General features: G+C 35.1%; 1 protein-coding gene across 1 annotated transcript in view; it reads left to right on the plus strand.

Moving 5' to 3' along the window:
- The window catches only part of CPNE8 (copine 8), a 205,010-nt gene that overhangs the window by 180,129 nt on the left and 2,368 nt on the right, over positions 1-22,513 (plus strand). Inside the window, exons 17-19 of the mRNA XM_058558514.1 lie at positions 7,135-7,237; positions 8,853-8,910; positions 14,186-14,259. Of these exons, the coding sequence (XP_058414497.1) occupies positions 7,135-7,237; positions 8,853-8,910; positions 14,186-14,259 (235 nt within the window). The remainder of the gene's footprint in view (positions 1-7,134; positions 7,238-8,852; positions 8,911-14,185; positions 14,260-22,513) is intronic.

Below are 22,513 nucleotides of genomic sequence, written 5' to 3' on the forward strand. Positions count from 1 at the left end.
GCCACACAATAAACATTTGTTTCTTTCTACAACACTAATTTTCCCCAAAGTTAAGAAATATAAAGCGTTAATACAAGCACATATGTATTATAAAGTAAAATACAAAATTTCTATGAGTTTTTAAGATAAAACAACAAACTTCAGAGAAATTCCAAGTTTACTATGTCTGCTTCAGGCTCTATCCATAACTCTCTTGGTAGTATAAACATATTCACCCCTTCTCTTAGGTATACTTTCTGATGAATCAAAAGAAAACCAAATGTAAATGAATTAAACTCACCAATCAAAAGACATAGAGTGGCTGAATGGATTAAAAAAACAAGACCCAACTATATGTTGTCTACAAGAGACCCAACTTAGATTTAAGGACATACATAGGCTGAAAATGAAAAGATGAAAAAAAGTTATTCATGCAAATGGTAATCGAAAGAGAGCAGGCAGGAGTAGCCATACTTATGTCAGACAAAATAGACTTTAAGTCAGAAACTGTCACAAGGGACAAAGAAGGTCATTACATAATGATAAAAAAGTCAGTTGATGTGATATATATATTATTCAGCCTTATAAAAGGAGAGCCTGCTATTTGTGCATAATCTCACTTATATATGGAATTTTAAAAAGTCGAATACATCAAAGCAGAGAGTTGAATGGTGGTTATCAGGAGCAGTGAGGGAGGGAAAATGGGGAAATGTTGGTCACGGGGTATAAAGTTGCATTATGTAGGATGAATAATCTAGAGATCTATTGCACGATGACTATAGTTAATACTGTATTGGATGCTGGAAATATGCTAAGAGAGTAATTTCAGGTGCTCTCATCACACAAAAAAATATGGTAACTATGTGAAGAGATGAATGTTGATTAGTTTGACTGTAGTAATCATTTCACTATGTATGTCAAATCTTCATGTTGTACACCTTAAATATATACAATTTTTATGAAAAAGAATGAAGTTTTTTTAAAGGGTCAGTTCAACAGGAAGATATGACTATTATAAATATGTATGCACCCAACATCAAAGCACCTAAATATGTAAAGCTAAAATTGACATATCGGAACAGAGAAACAGACAGCAATATGATAATATTAGAAGACATCAATACCCTACTTTCAATAATGGATAGATCATCCAGACAGAAAATCAATAAGGAAATAGCAAACTTGAGCAACACTATTGACCAAATGGACCTAACGGACATATATAGAACCTTCTACTCAACAGCAGCAGAATATACATTCTTTTCAAGCACACTTGGAACATTCTCTAGGAGAGATCACATGCTAGGTTATAAAATAAGTCTTAACAAATTTAAAAAGATTGAAATCATTCCAGGTATCTTTTCTGGCCACAATGGAAAAAAAACCCTAGAAATCAATAACAAAAAGAAATCAAGAAAACTGACAAATAAATGAAAATTAACATTGAGTCAAAGAAGAAATCAAAAGGGAAATTAGAAAATGTCTTGAGACAAATGAAAATGAAAACACAACATACCAAACCTTATGGGATACAGCAAAAGCAGTATTAAGAGAGTTTATAGTGATAAACACCACATTTTAAAAGAGAAGAAAAATCTCAAATGACCCAAATTTACACCTCAAGAGACTTGAAAAAGAAGAACAAACTAAGCACAGGAAATAATATAGAGCAGAAATAAATGAAATACAGAATAGAAAATACAGAAAAACAATAGAAAAAATTGATGAAACTAAGAGTTGGTTTTTTGAAAGGAGAGAAAAGACTCAAAATCACAAATGAAAGAGGAGATATTACAACTGATGTCACAGAAATAAAAAATATCATAAGGGACTATTTTAAACAATTGTACTCCACTAAATTGGACAACTTAGAAGAAATGGATAAATTCCTAGAAACATACAACCTACCAACAATGAATCAAGAAGAAACAGAAAGCTTGCACAGACCAATAACAAATAATGAATCAGTAATCAAAAACCTCCCAACAAAAAAAAAAGGCCCAGGGCAAGATGGCTACACGGGTGAATTTTACCAAACATTTAAAGAAGAATTAATACCAATCTTTCCTAAACTCTTTCAAAAAATATAGAAGAGGGAACACTTCCAAACTCGTTTTATGAGGCCAGCATCACCCTGATACCAAAGCCAGACAAAGACACCACAGAAAAGGGAAATACAGACCAATATCCCTGATGAACATGGATGCAAAAATCCTTAACCAAAAATATTAGCAAACTGAGTAAAATAGCACATTAAAGAATCATGCACCATGAACAAGGAGGATTTATCCTTGAGATGCAATGATGGTGCAAAGTGTGCAAATCAATAAATGTGATATATCACGTTAACAGAATGAAGGACAAAAATCATATGATCATCTCAAGAGATACAAATAAGGCATTTGACAAAATTCAACACCCTTTCATGATAAAAACTCTCAACCAATTAGGTACAGAATAAACTTATGTTAACACAACATAGGCTATTTATGGAAAAACCATAGCTAACATCATACTCAATGGTATAACACTGAAAGCTTTTCCTCTAAGATCTACAAGGTAAGGATGCCTACTCTCTCACGTCTATTCAGTATAGTACTGGAAGATTTAGCCAGAGCAATTAGGCAAAAACAAGAAATAAAAGCCATCCAAATCAGAAAGGAAGAAGTAAAATTATCTCTGTTTTTAGATGATATGATCTTATATGTCGAAAACTCTAAAGACCAAAAAAACCTGTTAGAACTAATAAGTGAATTCAGTAAAGTTGCAAAATACATAATTGACATACAAAAAAATCAGTTGTGTATCTATACACTAACAACAAACTATCCAAAAAGGAAATTAAGAAAACAATCTCATGTATAGTAGCAACAAAAAGAATAAAATACTTGGGAATAAACTTAAGCAAGGAATTGAAAGACTTTTACACTGAAAACTATAAAATGTTGAAAGAAATTAAAGCAGACACAAATAAAGACATCCTGTGCTCATGGATTGGAAGAATTAATATTGTTATGTAATGGCATTTTTTGCAGAAATAGAAAAAACAATCCTGAAATTTATATGGAACCACAAGAGACTCTGAATAGCCAAAGCAATCTTGAGCAAGAAGAACAAAGCTGGAGGCATCACACTCCCTGATTTAAAACTGTGCTACAAAGCTACAGTAATCAAAACAGTGAGGAACTAACATAAAAATAGGCATATAGACCAATGTAACAGAGTAGAGAGCCCAGAAATAAACCTGCAAATATACAGTCAACTGATCTTTGACAAGTGTGCCAAGAATACACAAAGGGGAAAGGATAACCTCTTCAATAAATGGTTTGGGGAAAACTGGATATCCACATGCAAAAGAATGACATTGGTTCCTTATGTTACACTACTCACAAAAATTAACTCAAAATGGAGTAAAAACTTAAACATAAGACCTGGAACTGTAAAAGTCCTAGAAAAATCATAGGAGAAAACCTTCTTCACGTTAGTCTTGGCAGTGATTTCTTGTGTATGATACCAAAAGCACAAGCAATAAAAGCAAAAATAAACAAATGGGATTACATCAAACCAAAAAGCTTCTGCACAGTAAAGGAAACCATCAACAAAATGAAAAGGAAACCTATGCAATGTGAGAAAATATTTGTGAACTATATATGTGATAAGTGGTTAATTCCCAAAATATATAAAGAACTCCTACAACTCAATAGCAAAAAACCAATACCTGATTTAAAAATGGGCAAAAGACTTGAGTAGACATTTCGCCAAAGAAGACACTCAAATAGTCAAGAGGTGCATGTATTGAAAAGATTCTCAATATTATTACTTATCAGGGAAATGCAAACCAAAACCACAATGAGCTATCTCTTCACACCTGTTAGGATGGCTATTATCAAAAAGTCAAAAGATAACAAGTGTTGGGTGGCCCTGTGGCTTAGTGGTTAAGTTCAGCACGCTGCGCTTTGGCAGCCCGGGTTCGGTTCCTGGGCGTGGACCTACACCACTTGTTAGTGGCCACACTGTGGTGATGACCCACGTACAAAATAGAGGAAGTTTGGCGCAGATGTTAGCTCAGGGCCAATCTTCCCCAGCCAAAAAAAAAGATAACAAGTGTTGGTGAAGATGTGGAGAAATTGGAACCCTTGTGCACTGTTGGTGGGAATGTAAATTGGTACAGCCACTATGAAAAACAGTATAGACATTCCGCAAAAAATAAAAATAGAGCTACCATGTGATCTGGCAATTCCATTTCTGCATATATATCCAAATGAATCGAAATCAGATCTCGAAAAGATATCTACACTCCTATGTTCATGGCAGAATTATTCACAACAGCTGAGACATGGAAACAATCCAAATATCCATTGGTAAATGAATGGATAAACAAAATGTGGTATATACATACAATGGAATATTATTCAGCCTTAAAAAGAGGGAAGTCTTACCATTTTCAACAACATGGATGGACCTGGAAGGCATTATGCTAAGTGAAGTAAGTCAGTCACAGAAGGATGAATACTGCATGATTCCTTTTAGATGAAGCATCTAAAATAGTCAAACATACAGAAATAGGCAGTAGAATGGTGGTTACCAGGGGATGGGTGAAAGGATATGAGAAGCAGTTGTTCAATGGGTCTAAAATTACAGATATACAAGATGAGTAAATTCATGAGCTCTGCCATACAGCATAGTGCCTCTAGTTAACCATAAGGTATTATGCACTTAAAAATTTATTAAGAGGGCTGGCCCTGTGGCTTAGTGGTGAAGTGCGTGTGCTCCGCTACTGGCGGCCTGGGTTCGGATCCCGGGCGTGCACCGACGCACCGCTTCTCTGGCCATGCTGAGGCCATGTCCCACATACAGCAACTAGAAGGATGTGCTACTATGACATACAACTATCTACTGGGGCTTTGGGGAAAAAAAGGAGGAGGATTGGCAATAGATGTTAGCTCAGAGCTGGTCTTCCTCACCAAAAAGGGGAGGATTAGCATGGATGTTAGCTCAGGGCTGATCTTCCTCACAAAAAAAAAAAAAATTACTAAGAGGGTAGATTTCATGTTATGTGTTCTTACCACACACACCCGTACACACACAAAGGTACACAAGGAAACTTTTGGAGGTGATGGATATGTTTATTACCTTGATTGTTTTGATGGTAACACAAGTGTATACATATGTCCAAACTCCTCAAAGTGTATACATTAATTATGTGCAGTTTTATTAACACCAATTATACCTTAATAAAGCTGGAGAAAAAAGACATACTAACAACAACTGAGACTTTCTCCATGGGTAACCAGAAGCATTGAATGAGAAATAAAAAGTAAATACAAAAAAAAAAAAAGAAAGAAAATCAGACAGTTAAGCCACTTGAAGTGGTATTTACAAGACTGTATAATATTCAACTTTTCATCTTGCTTTTGAATCCAGTAGAAATTTGCCATTTTAAGAGAATCGCTTGGTAAGAAAAGCATAAAAGCCATACTGTTGTACTCGTAGAAGCTCTTCTCACTGCTATTTTTAGCCTTCCATTAATCACATGAAATATAAAACCCTATGTTTCTGAAGTATAGTCAGTAAGAAATGCTTTTTTAAAACAAAAAATATAATGGATATTTAAAAATTAAAAAATGAATTCCTGAGGGAGGTTATCAGACTTCTTTTCTTAAGAAAAAGAATTAAGCGTAAAATAGGAGAATAGGCTTATATCTATCTGCTTTGGATTGTTTTCCATTGATTGTGTCAAATTAATACAAATTCCTTAATGTCCAAGATCAATCGTTCAATATTGTGGGAATATTTTTGGCCATACGTTGTAGAACCAGTTCAACATTATCTTTACAGGGTGTGAACATGCCACACTTACTGTATTCTCTTCATCAATCTGTAAAATTACCAATCATTTTATTAGCAGCACAGGGAATTATTAGTTTCTGTAGTCTATGGCAAAGCTGTAAATTTTTTCTTGTTGATGTGGTTGTTAGTTATGCTCTCCAAGAAATAAGTTTTGCCCTGACTTATTATGCTATTAGTGTGTCCCAGATTTGTTCAAACTTGATCACTTAGAGTCCTTCAGGTTGTGAAGGAATTTCATTGGCCAATCAATGGGATTTTTCTTGAACCCAGTTGTTCTATGATTTACTCAAAGATTTTTACAAAAGTAGACTAAAGTCTTCTTGTTTATTCTCTATCTCCCAAGAGCACGGTAATGCTCTCTCATTACTGGATATGAACTGCATACTAGTTAAGTACTAAAAATCATAAAAGTTATCCTTGTTGAGAATATAATCTAGATACCCAGAATATAGAAGGTGATGGGAAAAAGAGATATAATAACATACAACATATTTGTTAAATTCCCCTCTAAATTACTGAGTATCATTTGGCGAGAATTCTGATCAACTTCTTCAAGTGCTAGAATATGTTCTTATTACATAACTGATTTTTGTCTTTGTTATCATTCTTCCCATCTTTCATCAATTTAACATGTATTAAGAACTTGAATTATGGATGTGGCAAAAAGCATTTCTTCTATTGCATTTTTTTATTCCGGTGAAATTCACATAACATAAAAGTAACCTTTTTAAAGTGTGCAATTCAATGATGTTTAGCACATTCACAATGTCGTGCAACCTTCACCTCTGTCTAGTTCCGAAACAAAAAGCATTTTTGATTATTTCTCCCACTTATAGAATTGTGTTGTATACTAAGTATCATACATGCAATTTCTTTATTCATTCAGTAATACAAAGATATATTATCTCAATTTTAAAGGTAAGGAAATAAAGCTTAAGGTAATTTACTGATGATCGTACACGTAATGTGTTGCTTAGCCAGGATATCTGTTTTCCAAAATCTATATCCATTTCTCTGTGCTAAACATACTGTCATCCAGCTCGCCTTTTATTAGTGAATGATCTTCTAAGGCAGCCAGGCATTTCTGTGTGCTGGCATGTAGTAATGTTTCTGTTATTCCAGTCTGCTGTTTCAGAAAAACATATATTTTCAGAGTTTGCATAATGTAAGCTCCTAACATATGTTTAAATATTTTCTTGAGATTAAAAGGTTTGTTGACTATTCTAAATTATATTTAGCAACCATCACATAGAGAGGAACTGTTTTATTTTCTATGGTATTCCTTAACTTTTGGTTGCATTTCAGATACGCTTCTTCCGTAAAGGATGGCTCCCAGTATTTTGTGCTCCTGATTGTGACAGATGGTGTCATCTCGGATATGGCTCAAACTAAGGAGTCCATAGTTAACGTGAGTAGGGGTCGTTCAGTCTTGGGCTGGCTAAGTGACAGCATGGTGCTACTTAGGTTGAGACTAGAGTCTACTTATCTGACTTAACAGAGAAACAAAATGTCCACGCCTTTGCAGCCGATTGCGTTCTTAACCTTATCCAGACAACTCACATTCTACCGTTGATCCATAAGGACTAAGCTAAGGAGTGTGGATAATTGAGTTATAACAAAATTATTTCCAGCAAAAAAATAATAAATAATATAATAGCATTATCTTCATGTGCATGAGTCTGTTTATCTCTGTTAATTTGACCTACTTGTATACAATCTTACGATTTGTACAGATTATTTCTTAGTATTTACGTTTCAGTTCCCAGAGAACTGTGCTGGCTAATTCCTATTTCTATAGAACTGGATAGGAACTGGACTTGATTAAAAAACCATTCTTCTCATTATAATTCCTAATTATGTGTTTATTTTTTATGATTATTGATTGTCTTCTTTATTAGATTATAATCTATAAAATCTATATTTACTAGATTGCAATCTATAAAATTATCTGTTTTTACTTACCTTTCTATATCCAGGTTTGGCACAAAGTAGAAATTTAATAAAAATGGGTTGCATGAATGAATTGTTTATCATACCTCATAATTATTAATAGCATAGAGGAAATATAATTAGCTGTTTGGTGTGAGAAAAAAATAATTACATGTGGGGAAAAAAATCAAATGCTTTATAGACATACACTTAGAAAAACTAAACATAGAAAGGAGGAAAGGTAAAGGCTTACACATTTATCTGTTTGTTTATTTTTTAACTAGACACACTTGGGCTGAATTTATCTTGATTTTCTTTATATTCTTTCAGTGACATTAGTGTACACTTTAAAATATGGACTTAATTGTTGAGGTTTAAACTAATAGGACATGATGCACTGAGGAACAATTATTCATAATTCAGGGACCTTTATAGCTGAAGATGTGGTTGCTGTAGTGTTCCATCTGTATGTTGCTGGATCTCACATTCTTATCATTAAATTATTTAAGTGATACATATGATGGAAAAATATACCGTAACATCAAATATTCAGTATCCCACACAATCTCATGGATATTTAATACATCAATTAATCATACTAATAATAACTTGATGTAATTATCATTTGTATTCACTCATTTACTATGGAAATTGCTTTTCCTAACCCTGGGTATAAATGAAGTAGAGTGAGGTACTACTGTTTCACAAATATGGCACCTTTTTTTTTCCCTTTAGAAACTGAAAGATTTTTGAAAGGAGACAGAACATGAAAAAAGAGACCAAAGATACCCAAAGTCAGCTTAGGAAGATTTTGGCTGAGAGTAGCAAGTGAGAGCAGATGCTCCATGCTTTTTATTTTTTATCTTATTCAAGGCTGATCATTCCTGAAGAACATCCTGCTGAATTAGTGTATGTACTGAGCTCAGAAAGGATAAAAGTGGAATCAAGTTAATTTTAAATACGTTCAAAACTATTTAATGAACATCTGTGAAAAAATATCAACTAAAACTCAGGATATTTTCTTCTTAATTCTTAACTCTTTTCTTAATAACTCAGTTTCTTGATTGTGAACTAATTGTGTGTTCTCTTTGAAGGCTTCAAAACTTCCGATGTCAATAATTATAGTAGGTGTTGGACCAGCAGAATTTGATGGTGAGTAATAAAATTTCAGTAGTATTCCCTGGGAGTTTATTAAATCTGATGCAACATGCTCTTAGGTTTCTATCACTCTTTTTCACATGTAAGAATGTGAATGTGCATGTGAATTTGTGTGTAATGCTCACGTACATGTTGACATAAATATAGATATCTCACAATGAGGTCTGTCGAGGTGAGCAAATTAAAAGATTGTCCTCTAAGTAGAACATCATCTCTCTAGTATAGATTAATTCAACATGTAGCTTTCCATTTCATTAGAGATGGTTTGTACCTCAAAATAATATGTCTTAAGACTGACAAAGTGATAAATTGAGTTTTTGTTCCCAAGGCAAAACACACTCTGGGTTCACTAAAAACCTTGAAGAATGAGTGCTAAATTAATAAACCATTAGGTTGTGAATAGAAATGTTAACACAAGCATAATATACTACTTTAATGGATTTCCAGACCCTGGCTAGTTGCTAGACATTAGCTTTATAACTACATAAGTTCTGTTACGTGAAAGAGCAAAGTAAGATGAAAATGGAACTGACCATCTGAGATTTAATGTGACTTTATATAATTATGCTAAATTGACTTAATACTCAGTTTTCTGTTTGGCCCAGGCCTTGTTCAAATGCCAATTAAGTGACAGGCGTTTGTGTAACTAGCGATCTGGGTAAACTTCTTATTTTTTTATTTTAATTTTTTGTTTATTGCAGTAACATTGGTTGATAACATTGTATAAATTTCAGGTGTACATCATTATACTTCTATTTCTGCATAGATTACATCATGTTCACCACTCAAATACCTATTACAACCCATCACCACACACATGTGCCGGATTATCCCTTTCGCCCTCCTCCCTCCCCCCTTCCCCTCTGGTAAACTTCTTTAAGGACATGTTGCTAGTCATCTGGTGAATTCCTTTAAGAGAACTCTATGCTAGACAGCAACTGTATGACCACATGACATTCACCTGGTTCAGGTGTTTTTACACCAACAATGACAGTTTATTTAGCGTGGGACTTTGGAAATGAGAATAATTATAGAATATCTGGAACACCCTTTGGTACATTACAGGTTAATTTAGGCGTGTAGGTGGCTAATTATAGGATGATCATCACTGGGATGATTCTCATTTAACCACCAGTGCCTCCTCCATGAGGATAGTATAGATCAGTCCGTCTCAGGTAAAGCACCACAGGCAGGCATATTGCTGACTTTGGAAATTCCTACCTTTGATTCCATGCTTGGCTGGTCACCCTTCGCATCATTATAATCTTCCAGTTTCTAAAGCAAAAGTCATTTAGCCCTAATTTCTGCTGCTTCTCCTAACATTGTCTGTGTATTCACATCTGTTTGCATTGTGCTTCAGGCATGAATTTGAGCCACCTCTTTGGAGTCAGGAAAGCTAAGACATATCTTTCTTGTTAACACTTTGTGCACTTGATCATCTGCATTAATCAGTGATAGACTGTGATTCACAAACGTCACTGATTGCTAGGTTAAAATAACTCAGGCTTTCTTCTTTCGCTACTAATTTGCTTTTGCCTCTCAAGGATGCACCTCTCATTGAGTACATCTCAGGTCTCCCAAACTCCTATGGAAGTCCACCGTTAGGTGTGTGACCCCAGAGATGGTAAATCTCAGTCACTTGTTCTTCAAGAATCCCCACACATAATGTATGAAGACAGAGCCACAGACCCTTCCTGATGTATATTTCTGGTCATGTATTTCTCTTTTTTTGCTGAGGAAGACCCGCCCTGAGCTAACATCTATTGCCAATCCTCCTCCTTTTTTTCCCCTTTTCTCCCCAAAGTCCCGGTAGATAGTTGTGTGTCATAGTTGTACATCCTTCTAGTTGCTGTATGTGGGACGGCACCTCAGCATGGCCAGACAAGCGGTGCGTCGGTGCACGCCCAGGATCCGAACCCAGGCCGCCAGTAGCAGAGCACGTGCACTTTACCCCTAAGCCTCCGGGCCGGCCCTCTGGTCGTGTATTTCTATTCAGAGTGGCAGGCACAGCTATTTGGGTATTACCCTCACTCAACTGCCACGGCTATTTATTTTCTTCATGTCTTTTGTTCCCAATGAATTATTTATTAGAGTTTTGAGGTATGATAATTCGTTATTTCCCTCTCTGAACTAACTGGAAAAAAAAATGCAGGAATCACTCAGACAGACACCAGAATATAAGCTTTATTGCTAGCAATGCAGAATTGGAGAATTTGGGTTAACCTATACACAGAACCAGACCTCTCACTACCTTTTTTCCCCCAAGATTAAATGACCTCACCCCTCATCTCCAGGCCTCCTCCATTCAGGGGCAGAGCCTTGCCTATTAAACATGCCACAGGGAGAAATTGCCTTCAACCTGAGGATAGGCTCTCCAAAAGAAAGAGAATCAAGGTCTGTTCTTTCTCCTGAATCTTAATAATCCCGTGAATCACTCCTCTTTCCATGTGGAAAAGTAAGTAAACATTATAGAGAAAGAGGGAAGTTGCCTTCCCAGGAGAGTTTCCTCACAGAGTTAGAGTGAAACTTTCCTCCAACAAACATGTAAACAGGGAATTAGGCTCCTGTACCACCTGGCTTCTGCTTGCATCATGATGGAGGTTTTAGAGGAGAGAAAATCTTCCAGGCCCAGTACTAGAAAGTAGACTGTTCCACTAGGAGACAATAGATGCTTCTCTAAAGTATTTTTCTTTCTTTCCTCTCAAAACACATCTCTTCCCTCCATGACTATGAAGAAAAGAACAGAATACTCATGTTTAATATAGAAAATCTCTAACTTAACATTCAAATTGCTGCTATCCTATCAGAATAACCTTTCTCTTGCACCTCCAAATCTACCACAGATTAAGTTTATGTATCACACATGTAAACTGACATAGGAAAAGACTGAAACAAAACTTGCAGATTTTTTTTTTTTTTTGGTGAGGAAGATTGGCCCTGAGCTAATATCTGCTGCCAATCTTCCTCTTTTTGCTTGAGGAAGATTGTCACTGAGCTAACATCTGTGCCAATCTTCCTCTATTTTGTATGTGGGGCGTCACCACAGCATGGCTTGATGAGCGGTGTGTAGGTCTGGCCACAGAATACGAATCCTCGAACCCTTGGCTGCTGAAGCAGAGCATACGTACCTAACCACTACACCAGGCAGCCCTAAAACTTGCAGATTTTATCATTTAACCACCTAAATCCAACATCTACACATTTTTAACCAGAAAGACATTATTTGCATGGACAAGAGAGGCAATATTTTGCTATTCATTCTTTGAAGGTAGATGAAATAGGAATAAACTATTAGATTAATGAGTATTCAAATTTCTTATTTCTGTATTTTAATAAGAACAATGTAAAACTTTCTGTATAATTTTCCCCCAATGATTTTTCACTCCTCTATAAAGCACCTTCATTAAGAGAAAGATTTCTCAAGGCAGGATTTCTTCATCCTGAAAAGGCAAAAAGGCAAATTAACGCAGCATCTGGCTACCTGCTTTGATCTGAGTTGGGAGAAGGCGAGAAGTAGAAGGAGTCCTAATTTCATTGTGTCTCCCATGGCTAGAAAGAAGTGCAGATCTATCTCTCATATAGCTTTTTTGCAAGGAGAGGTACTGGTGGGGAACTGGGGCTTATAATCTCAGGCTCCTTGGTGGACCAGATGATCTGAAAACCTGAAGGGTGAATGTCACCCTTCCACCACTTAAACACCATTTCTCTTCTTCCTGCTTTCAAAAGTGTAGCCTCCCATTCTTGCTACCTGCACCCTTCTAACCCGAAGAACATGCTGAAAAGTGGAAGTTATTTTATGGGATCTCATTCTAATACATTATTGTCTGATTAACTGTCATTTTCTTTAATTGGAATGAAAAATCCACAAAGGCCAATGGAGACTGTAAGGGACTGTGGGGAGGTGAGACTCAGATTATCATCTAATTCTTGTTTTCCATTTTAGAGTGAGTATAAGGTAATGATTATGAGTTATTAGCAAATTAAGATAATAAAGAAGTTTCTGCAGTTGCTGGCATGTCACCATCAATGTATATTTATGTCTCAAAGTAATATGAAAATTTTGAAAACAAACCTAGACCAAAAGGAGGAATTAACTATTGAAAATATTTGAGTATAATGAATTCTCTTATTTTCGTCTCTAATAAGGAGGGGAGAAAAACTAGGTCTTCTGTATTCTGAATAAGTCAATTACCTTCTTATTGGTCATGTACACATTTTACTAAATTATGACATGTATATCTAAGCAAATTATTGAGTGGTGGCTATCAATTATGTGTACTAGTGATGCTTCAGCCCACACATTGACTCATGAAGATATGTAGAAAAATAAAATTTAAAACAAAATTTTTAACCCAAATGCATTATCCAGGCACTGAAGAAAATAACAGAAAGGTGAGGATTGTATTCTGATTGAGCAATATATTTTGGCAGGTGAAGAGGCAAACATAATTGCAAGTGGCTCTCCAGAGTCTGGTGAAAGTCATGTGTATACAAAATGAATTATCGGTAATAGAATTATACTTTAAGCACAAATTAGCATTCCTCATGTAATTAATTATTTAGAGAATTCTCACTGAAAACTTAATAAACTCTGGAAAATGTTCTAAATTGCAGCATAACATTACTGTATCACCAGCTGTCCCATTATATCACAGCGTTCCCAAATACCAGCTGATGTCTGTAATGTTGAAATTGTTTCTTAACCAACAAAAATATCATACTTTACTTCAGAAAGGCTATACTTTGTCCAATCAATATAAGAGCAGAGCCAATGCCTGTTTGTTTTTAAATCTATTTATAAAGTGGAAATTGGGCAATATGGATATATAACTTTGTAGTTTCAACGAGAATAAAGTTCAAGTTGTTATTGGAAATTCTGTAATGATTAGTGCCAAGTTTCCTAAATTAGAAAGAAAAAATTAAAATTGAATTGATTAGCCTGACTTGCCCAATCAGTCATGTAAGCATGTAACCCAGAATTGAGAACTCCTAGGATGGGGAGATGTACCTAAAGACTTCTATACTGCGTTGGCTCTTCTCATCTTTCCAAGGGTTGCATGAGGTCTTGGCTTGCTTGCTTCACTGGTAAAATTTGTACTCAGTCCTGAGTTTTGTGGGAAAACTGACTTAGAAGATGAAGAGATCAATAAGCTTTCTCCCTTTACAGAGGACGTATTGCTACTTCATACATCTTGATTTCCTTGTTGCCTACATTGTCTTAGTATATGGCTAAAATGCACTGGATAAATGATCCTATTTTATTTTCAAGCAATGATCGAATTGGATGGAGACAATATAAGAGTTTCCTCCAGAGGAAAATATGCTGAAAGGGACATTGTGCAGGTAAGAAATTTAATGAAAATTATTTATTTTGTGCATGGTGAAGAGCCTGTGTCAGCTCTGATTTGTAAATAAACAACTTAAATTGAAATCAGGAGTCTCAGGTGCTGTTTAATTTAATTGGTTGATTCTCTCTGGTGCATGTAGTAACAGGGCCTAGAATAAGGACCCAGGTCCTTCCCCTGTACTTCAGGTTTACCATATCCAAAATAGAAATGTTAATAAGTGCCTTTTCTTGCTTTATTATTACCAGAAAATATTATTGAGATCTTTAGTGAAATTAGAAGCTAAAAACATAATGGGCTTTTTAATGATGCTTATCCATTCATTATTTAGTCCTCATCAAAAACTAAATATATTTTAAGACAGCTGATACATATTCAGAGTAAGTAAACGTAGTAGGAAAAAAAGCAAAAATATAGATATTTTCAATTTCCCCTGTAGATTATGATTATAAATGTGGAGAAATAGATCTTAAAATTATATATAAATTATATATAAAATATGTCATATATAAATAATATATAATAATACAGTAATATAAAAACCATAATTAATATATATAATAAAATATAATAATATATATTATACGTATATGATTCATAATTTTATTAGAATCAAGAAAATACTTAAGTAAAGCCTACTACTCTGGGAGTGACTAGAAAGGAAAAAATCAGTAACCAATATAGTTAAAATTTATAATTGAAAGCAAAGAGTTAATTCAACTAAATTTCTGCATACTTCAGAGTCTCCATATCTTTTAGGATATCAAAAGGGAAAAAAGACTTTGAAGTACATCTTTTTAAATAGGAAAGGGAAGAAGGTCTCAGTACCATTTAAGCACATGATATAAAAGTTTTGGAGGAGGAAACAATGGACTTCAGTATTATCTCCTAAATAATAATCTATATATTCACCCATAATACAGTGATTAAGAAAATTTAATTTGGAATCCAACAGAATTTGGCTCAAATCCTGGATTGTCCACTGTGATAATTTGGGCAAGCTTTCTAAATTTCAATGTTCTGGCATTATTGTAAAGATTAAATGAGATAATGTATATAAAATACATTCCTGAAATAGAACTCAGTAAAATACAATTAGAAAAATGATTAAAATAATTTGAAGGAGAAAATAACATAAAATAATCTGTAAGTACGATAACATAAAGATTAAGTTGGTAAAGATTAAAAAAGCATTGTTCTTCATCAGTCTGTAAAATTTAATTTTCAAATAGAAATATCTATTTTAAAAAAACAGTTAATTATGATTTAAATTTTTAACCTAATGTTCTTGGTAGAGTAAAAAGCACACATACATGAATGATTAGGTTAAAAGCAGCTGAGAAAGGGAACATGGTGATGTGGTCATCTGTTTAAGAATCTCATTGTGTTTTGTTTTCATAATTAGACACATGATTATTCAACTTAACCTCATTAACATAATTATAGGTCCAAGTAATTACACTTTATCTAAAAGCTCTCCTTAATGTCTGGCTCACAGTTTCCAAAAAATCAAATTACTGAAGGGAAGCATGAATTTGAAGTCCTTTCAAATGCGTTAGGTTGCTCTGATAATGCATTTTTACAAAGATGACAGAGGCAACTCCATATCTCATAGTCTCATCTAAATGATGCTTATGAGAAATGTGGTATTACTTTCTCCCTTAAGAAGTAGTTAAAATTGCTCATATCATTAAGGTTTCCCTTAAGAGGACTAATGTGTTATGTTAGTGACAACCAAAAGTCATGCCTATTAGCATTTATAAAATAAAAATGCCCTTGATCACAAAAGTATTTCGCTTCCCAATGGATACACTACATTGGACAGAATATTGACATAGGACCCAGATCTATGAAATTATATTATTGTCACTCTGGTCTTGAACAAGTCAATAAGTCTCTCTAAGCCTTTATTTCATTAGGTCTAGACTTTAAATTCTTTCATCTCTGCTCTTTCCATGATGTTGTGAGTCTCAGAGGAAATAACACATGAAAATACTTTAATACTCATCAGTATAAGGTATATATTAGTATAATTATATGTTTCCTCTCCTTGAAAGTCAGAGTCCTTGAGACCAGTCTACCACTATCAAGTGACACTGGGATCCCCAAAGATTTTGAAGGCACCTGGGGTATAGGTGAACACTCAAGGGATTCTACCTCATAAAGTTGAACTGAAAGAGCCATTGGATCTTACACATACTGAATAGGAAATTAAAATGTTCCCAGAGAATTGGTAGCCTCCTAAATGAAAGTGACATCTTGGCTTACGTGCCTACATTTAGTTAAGGAGATTTGGTGCACCTTTTCGAATTTCATGGCAAAGTTCCTAAATGGTAATTGGTCTTTTAAAAATAGTAAGCAAGGTAATCATTTACATATCACATTGCGTTGAAGAAGAATTAGCATCCTCCCTCCTTCCTTAAGTGAGGTTTAAAAAACATTCCACCAATCACAGTTTTCTAGGTTGTACCATGCACTAAAACGTTTTCCAAATGAGTTATTTTCAAGAATAGAAATATTCTTGAATACTTAGAATATTGGAGTTGCAAGGGCACACCAAGGATAACCTTGTCAACCTTCCCAACATCAGAAAATATCTAAGCCATTCTAATCAATGCTATAAACACTGCTGGGTAAAATATTATCAGAAAATCGGGTCTTTTTAGGCTCTCTTACTTTTTTGCTACTTTCAATGTCTTACATGTTGAAGCTAATCAAGATAATAGTGACACTCCAATTTCTTAAGTGGATAAACAAAAGCTTAAGGCTGCAAATAATAAAAAATGCTTAAGGTAGCTGAGTTTCAGCGGACAGTTGGGGGTAGTAGATGGGGTTTTCATTATGTCAAATCTTAAGTGGCATCCAATTTCTTCATATAATAATAATATTTAATCATTTATTAAGTCCTTCATATACTAGGCAGGCTAAGAGCTATCGCATTACTTCACTCAATCCTTACTTGAGTTTATGAGACAGGTACTTTGATTACCACATTTTACAAAAGAAGATATGAGGTTTAATTCCTCTTGTCTATAGTCACCTAGCTAGTAAGAAGTGGAATCAGGATTTAATCTTAAAATATCTGATTCTAAAGATCTTAACAAGCATTCTGTATAACTTTGTTCTGAAACCTAAGCATAGCGTTTAAGATTCTCCATAACCTGACCCCAATTTTCCTCTTTAGCTAAACGCACAAACACCCACACACACAGACACACACACTTTGTCTAGACAAATAAGACAACTAACTGTCATTTTATGACATATTTCCATTGTTTTTGCTTTTATTTTCTCTGTTTCTACCTGGAATACTCTTTCTCTTCATCTGTGCCGATTAAAATCCTACATTTTGAAACTGCCCACTCTACAACCTTTGACAAAGCCCTCTCACACACTTGAACTAATTTCCCCTTTCCTTCACTTTATTCACATATCACTTTATAACTTCTTAAAAATACTGACCACTTTTTGCCTTATAGTAATGTATAAATAAGGAAACTGAGTCCCAAGATGGGATGTTAAACAACTTGGGCAAAATTGTTTAAGTCATAAATTGGCAGATCCAAATTTCCAACAGAGTTCTGATTCCAAAACCTGTGTTCTTTCTGTTATAACACACCTACTCTCCTAAAAGGTAAAACTCTGAGATTATTAGGATCTATTTTCCTTTTCATATTGCTGTAGTGGATAATGTTTCAGAGTCAGATCAATTTGGGTTCAAATAATGACTCTGTTATTTATAACTGTCTAATCCTGGATAAGTTAATTAAACTCTCTAAGTTTCAGTTTCCTCTTCTGTAAATTCAAAATATAGATAACATGCTTATAAAAATTAAATGAGATATTATATTTGTGTCTTTTAGCAGAAGCCCTCCTACCTACTGGTTGCTCAATAAATGCATTAATGTCAGTATCAGTTATTATTATTAGTTAGTACATTGGCATAGTCCAGTGGGAATGTCAATAGTGACATTTTTATGTGACTATTTCACAGTAGCTGTACCTTTACATATGAGGCTGTAGTCAGCCTTGTGTGTGATTATATTCATTGCCTCAAGATTCAATCTCATATGACTACAGTATAAACAGTAAGCAGGATAAGATCGTGTGGTTGTTATTCTAAAAGTGAAATGAGTTATTTTCTTAAATCAGTATATGTAGAAGGCTTTCTGTTTGTTTGTTTGTGTTATGGATTGGCCATTGTGTATAGTGCAGTGTCATTTCTCCTGGTTGCATGCAGCTGCTGGCCAGCCTATCATTTCCTTAAAAATTATATTTAAATCATATTTTCCATTAAAAGGAGAATAATAACCTTGAAGGCTGAGACTTGAAAATCACTAATGGAGCTCTGCACAGTGGGAACAATCAAGTAAAATTGAGCAGAACAGCAACTAAGAGCCCATTTGCCCAAACTGATTCAAACTTGTTTTCACAAATAGGCAAAGCCCGCCATGAGAGCAGCCATGTGGAACATTTTCCTTGTACTGAATGGATGCTCAAAAAGAGATGTAGTAGTATCAACTTATAGATATTTCTACAGACAGAATGCGTTTATTGGTATTCTTCATATGAATGTGATAAATGAGTACAAAGGAAAAATTGATTTATTCCTCTAAACTGGATATTTTAAGAGTCTAGGTTAAATTGTGGTAAGAGTCAATGATCAACACGCATTCACAAATATGCGGGCATTATTTTGAACAGGAGATCCCCAGAGACAGTTGTCAGAAATGGATGATTAAAAGAGACAATAAACAGAGTGGTCTGAGAAGTTGAGTGGAAAACTGATTGTAAAAGGATATCGAGCAGTAGTTCTGAGAAGAAAGGGGGCATATTTTGTCATGAAAACTGTAAGATTCAACATTAATAAGAGGTAAAGGAAATGAAGTCCCTTGTCATTTTCATCTCTCACTGAGGAGAGTACCTGTTGACGTGACTGAAGAGATGAATGTTCCTTTGGAAAAGGTTTAGATAATTTAGGTTAATGAGTAGAAAGTTCTCAACATGTTTTTGTCTGCTCCCAACACACATGTGGATGGGGTGTACTCCTGTTGATAACAGTAACTTTCGATGACAGTGATTCTCGATCCGGATGGGGGGCAAGGTCCCTTAATACTGAAGGAGCGTAACAGGATCTGTGCCCCCACTTAACAAACTTAAGTTAAATGTGATCTATATTTCCCCCCTTGGCTGAAACTAAGATTTCTTTTTACCCATTATTTATAAACATGTTTTAAAGATGAGTAGAACTATAAGTATTGTCAGAAGAGTGGTTGTGAATCTTAGTTTTAACATTCCAGAGTTTTGTAACATTCTTAAAAATGAATTTTAATTCACTTCAATAAAAAAAGTTAGCACATCTTACATCATTTGCTGGAAAGGTGAAACAGCAGGTGTTTAAAATAACAAAAAGGCCAGGAATTACTGTTTTAGATTACAATGCTGGTAGTGTACCTGACTTTGAAAGAGATAAAATTGATAAGAATATTCCTTCCATTTAATGTTTGATATGAATGTAAATAAAAAACTATTAAAGAATAGATCATATTTATATTGAAAATATAAATGTACAAATGGATGAATAGCCATAGTAATGATGATAATGACAGCTATCACATATAGTACATAATATGAGTTGAACACTGTTTTAAGCACTTTACATGTTAACTTATTTAATACAACAACCTAATGAAGTAGAGGTTATTATCATTATCCTCATTTTATAGAAGAGGAAACTGAGGCAAAGAGTGGAAAGTAAGTTGTCCAAGATCGTGCAGCTAATAAGCCACAGAACCAGCCTCTGAACCTGGGAAGTCCAATTCCAGAGTTTGTATGAATAGGGGGTAAAAAGATAAATGAGTTTAATGTCTGTGGTGTAGGAGAAAGGTAAAGAATCAAAGGAAAATATTAGAGCAAAGCTGAGCAAAGGAAAGACACTAGCAGGTGAGATCTCCCCTTTCCCTAGAGAAGTGTCCACTTTTGCCAGAGGTGTTGTCACTTCCCTGAAATGTAGGTATTAGCTACAGAATTTTGAAAAACTGAACTCTAGGGTCCAGCCCTGTGGCATAGCGGTTAAGTGCACCTGCTCCACTGTTAGTGGCCCGGGTTCAGATGCCGGTCGTGCACCGATGCACCACTTGTCAAAGCCATGCTGTGGTGGCGTCCCATATAACGTGGAGGAAGATGGGCATGGATGTTAGCCCAGGGCCAATCTTCCTCAGCAAAAAAAAAAGAGGAGGATTGGCATGGATGTTAGCTCAGGGCTGGTCTTCCTCACAAAAAAAAGGAAAACAAAAACCTGAACTCTATTAAAAAATAGTTTAAAAAATAATTACACGTTTACTAACCATACCGACATTACTCAATGTTTGTTTTTAAAATACCATGCCTTTTGAAATACAGATGAAATAAACTATAGCTGCAATTAGATATCTTTTTCTCATTAATCCTTAACTATGTTGACTCCTATTTTCTCACTTTTCTAATTATAGTTTCAGAGAGAAAAAGAAACCTTAGCTTTTTTTTGCACCTCTGATTTTTTGTTAAAAATGTCAAGTCTTGTCCAAAGTTAGATACTATGACTTCACAAAAGTTCACATCTGCCTATTTCTCTTCTCAGCTGAAGATTATATTCGCTCTGTTAGTCTTTTCTTACCCTTACTTAGCTACCTACAGGGCTAAGAGAAAGACTTGTCACCTTCCTATCACACTTTTCTAAAAGCTGTGCTGAGTTTTCCTCCTGGTAGCAACAGAGATAGGGTATAGTTATAGTTGTATAGGTATGCTTCTGCCTATGGTGTGTCTTATTTTAAAAAGAGAGAAGTGATTTTCAACTCTTCCTTAAAAGAGCCTGCTTTTGAGCCAGCCCTGATAGCCTAGTGGTTCAAGTTCGGTGCTCTCACTGCTTTGGCAGCCTGGGTTCATTTCCTGGTCAAGGAACCACACCACCTGTCTGTCAGTTGCCATGCTGTGGCAGTGGCTCACATAGAAGAACTAGAAGGACTTACAACTAGAATATACAACCATGTACTGGGGCTTTGGGGAGGGAAAAAAAAAAAAAGGAAAGATTGGCAACAGATATTAGCTCAGGGCGAATCCTTCCCTGTAAAAAAAAAGAAAAAAGAGGCTGCTTTCACTGCATAAAAGGTATTACGCCTGCTATTTGATGAATTTTAACTTGGCAACCTGACCATTTTAAAACCTACTTCCTAATAACAGTTGTTTTCTGAAAGCACATCTTGATAACTGCCTAAATCAAAAGTGAGTTTTTCAAAATAAATTTAAAATAGTTCTGTTACAGTATGAGATGAGAGGGTGCTCACTCTATGGAGGAAAAAAAATGATTTAATTCAAACATTTAAATATTATACTTAGAAATTATTCCACCTCCTAAAATGTCCTCACTGTGCCTTTATCTAAGACCTAAAATTGCTGTGTTCCCAAACTATCACAACATTAACAGTTCCAAAAATTTCCAAGTTGCTTCAAGAATCATCATGTCTTTAAGGGGAAATTGAACTAATGCCCTCAAACAGCACGATGTTTATTAACTTAAGTAACCATTATAAATGAGAGTGAAATCAAGCAATCTATTGCCAGAGTATTTGGTGCTGAGCTGATAAGGGCTCTCACATAATTGCTTACATAAAGATATAGCCACCATTTTTATATGATGTAAAAATAAGAATGATGATATTTCAATAAGAAATATGCCAAAATCTCATGCTGAGTTCTTTTGTTTGTTTGTTTGCCTTTCCACATAACATATAAAAAAAACCAAGATTGGGGCAAGACTCAATGTACTGAATATATCAGGTTCCTACTAATATGAACTGTGTGAATTTTATATTCATTGTCCGTGTGATTTGATGTTCTGTTAGTGCTGTTGAGTCGATTCCGACTCCTAGCACACCTGTGTACAGCAGAGCTGTATACTGCCCAATCATTTGCGCCATCCTCTCACCTTCCAGCACTATATCAGACAATGCTCCACTGCTATTCTTAGAGTTTTCATGGGCAGTTTTTTTCGGAAGTGGGTAGCCAGGTACTTCTTCCTAATCTGTCTTAGTCTGGAAGCTTCACCGAAACCTGTCCACCATGGGTGACTCTGGCTGTTATTTGAAATACCAGTGGCATAGCTGTCAGCATCACAGCAACACGCAGCCGCCACAGTATGACAACCGACAGATGGTGGTGCGATTCCCTGATCAAGAAACGAACCCGGGCCGCAGCAGTGAGAGCGCCGAATCTTA

Source organism: Diceros bicornis, chromosome 17, assembly GCF_020826845.1.
Source record: "Diceros bicornis minor isolate mBicDic1 chromosome 17, mDicBic1.mat.cur, whole genome shotgun sequence".
In the NCBI taxonomy this organism is placed as follows: Eukaryota; Metazoa; Chordata; class Mammalia; order Perissodactyla; family Rhinocerotidae; genus Diceros; species Diceros bicornis.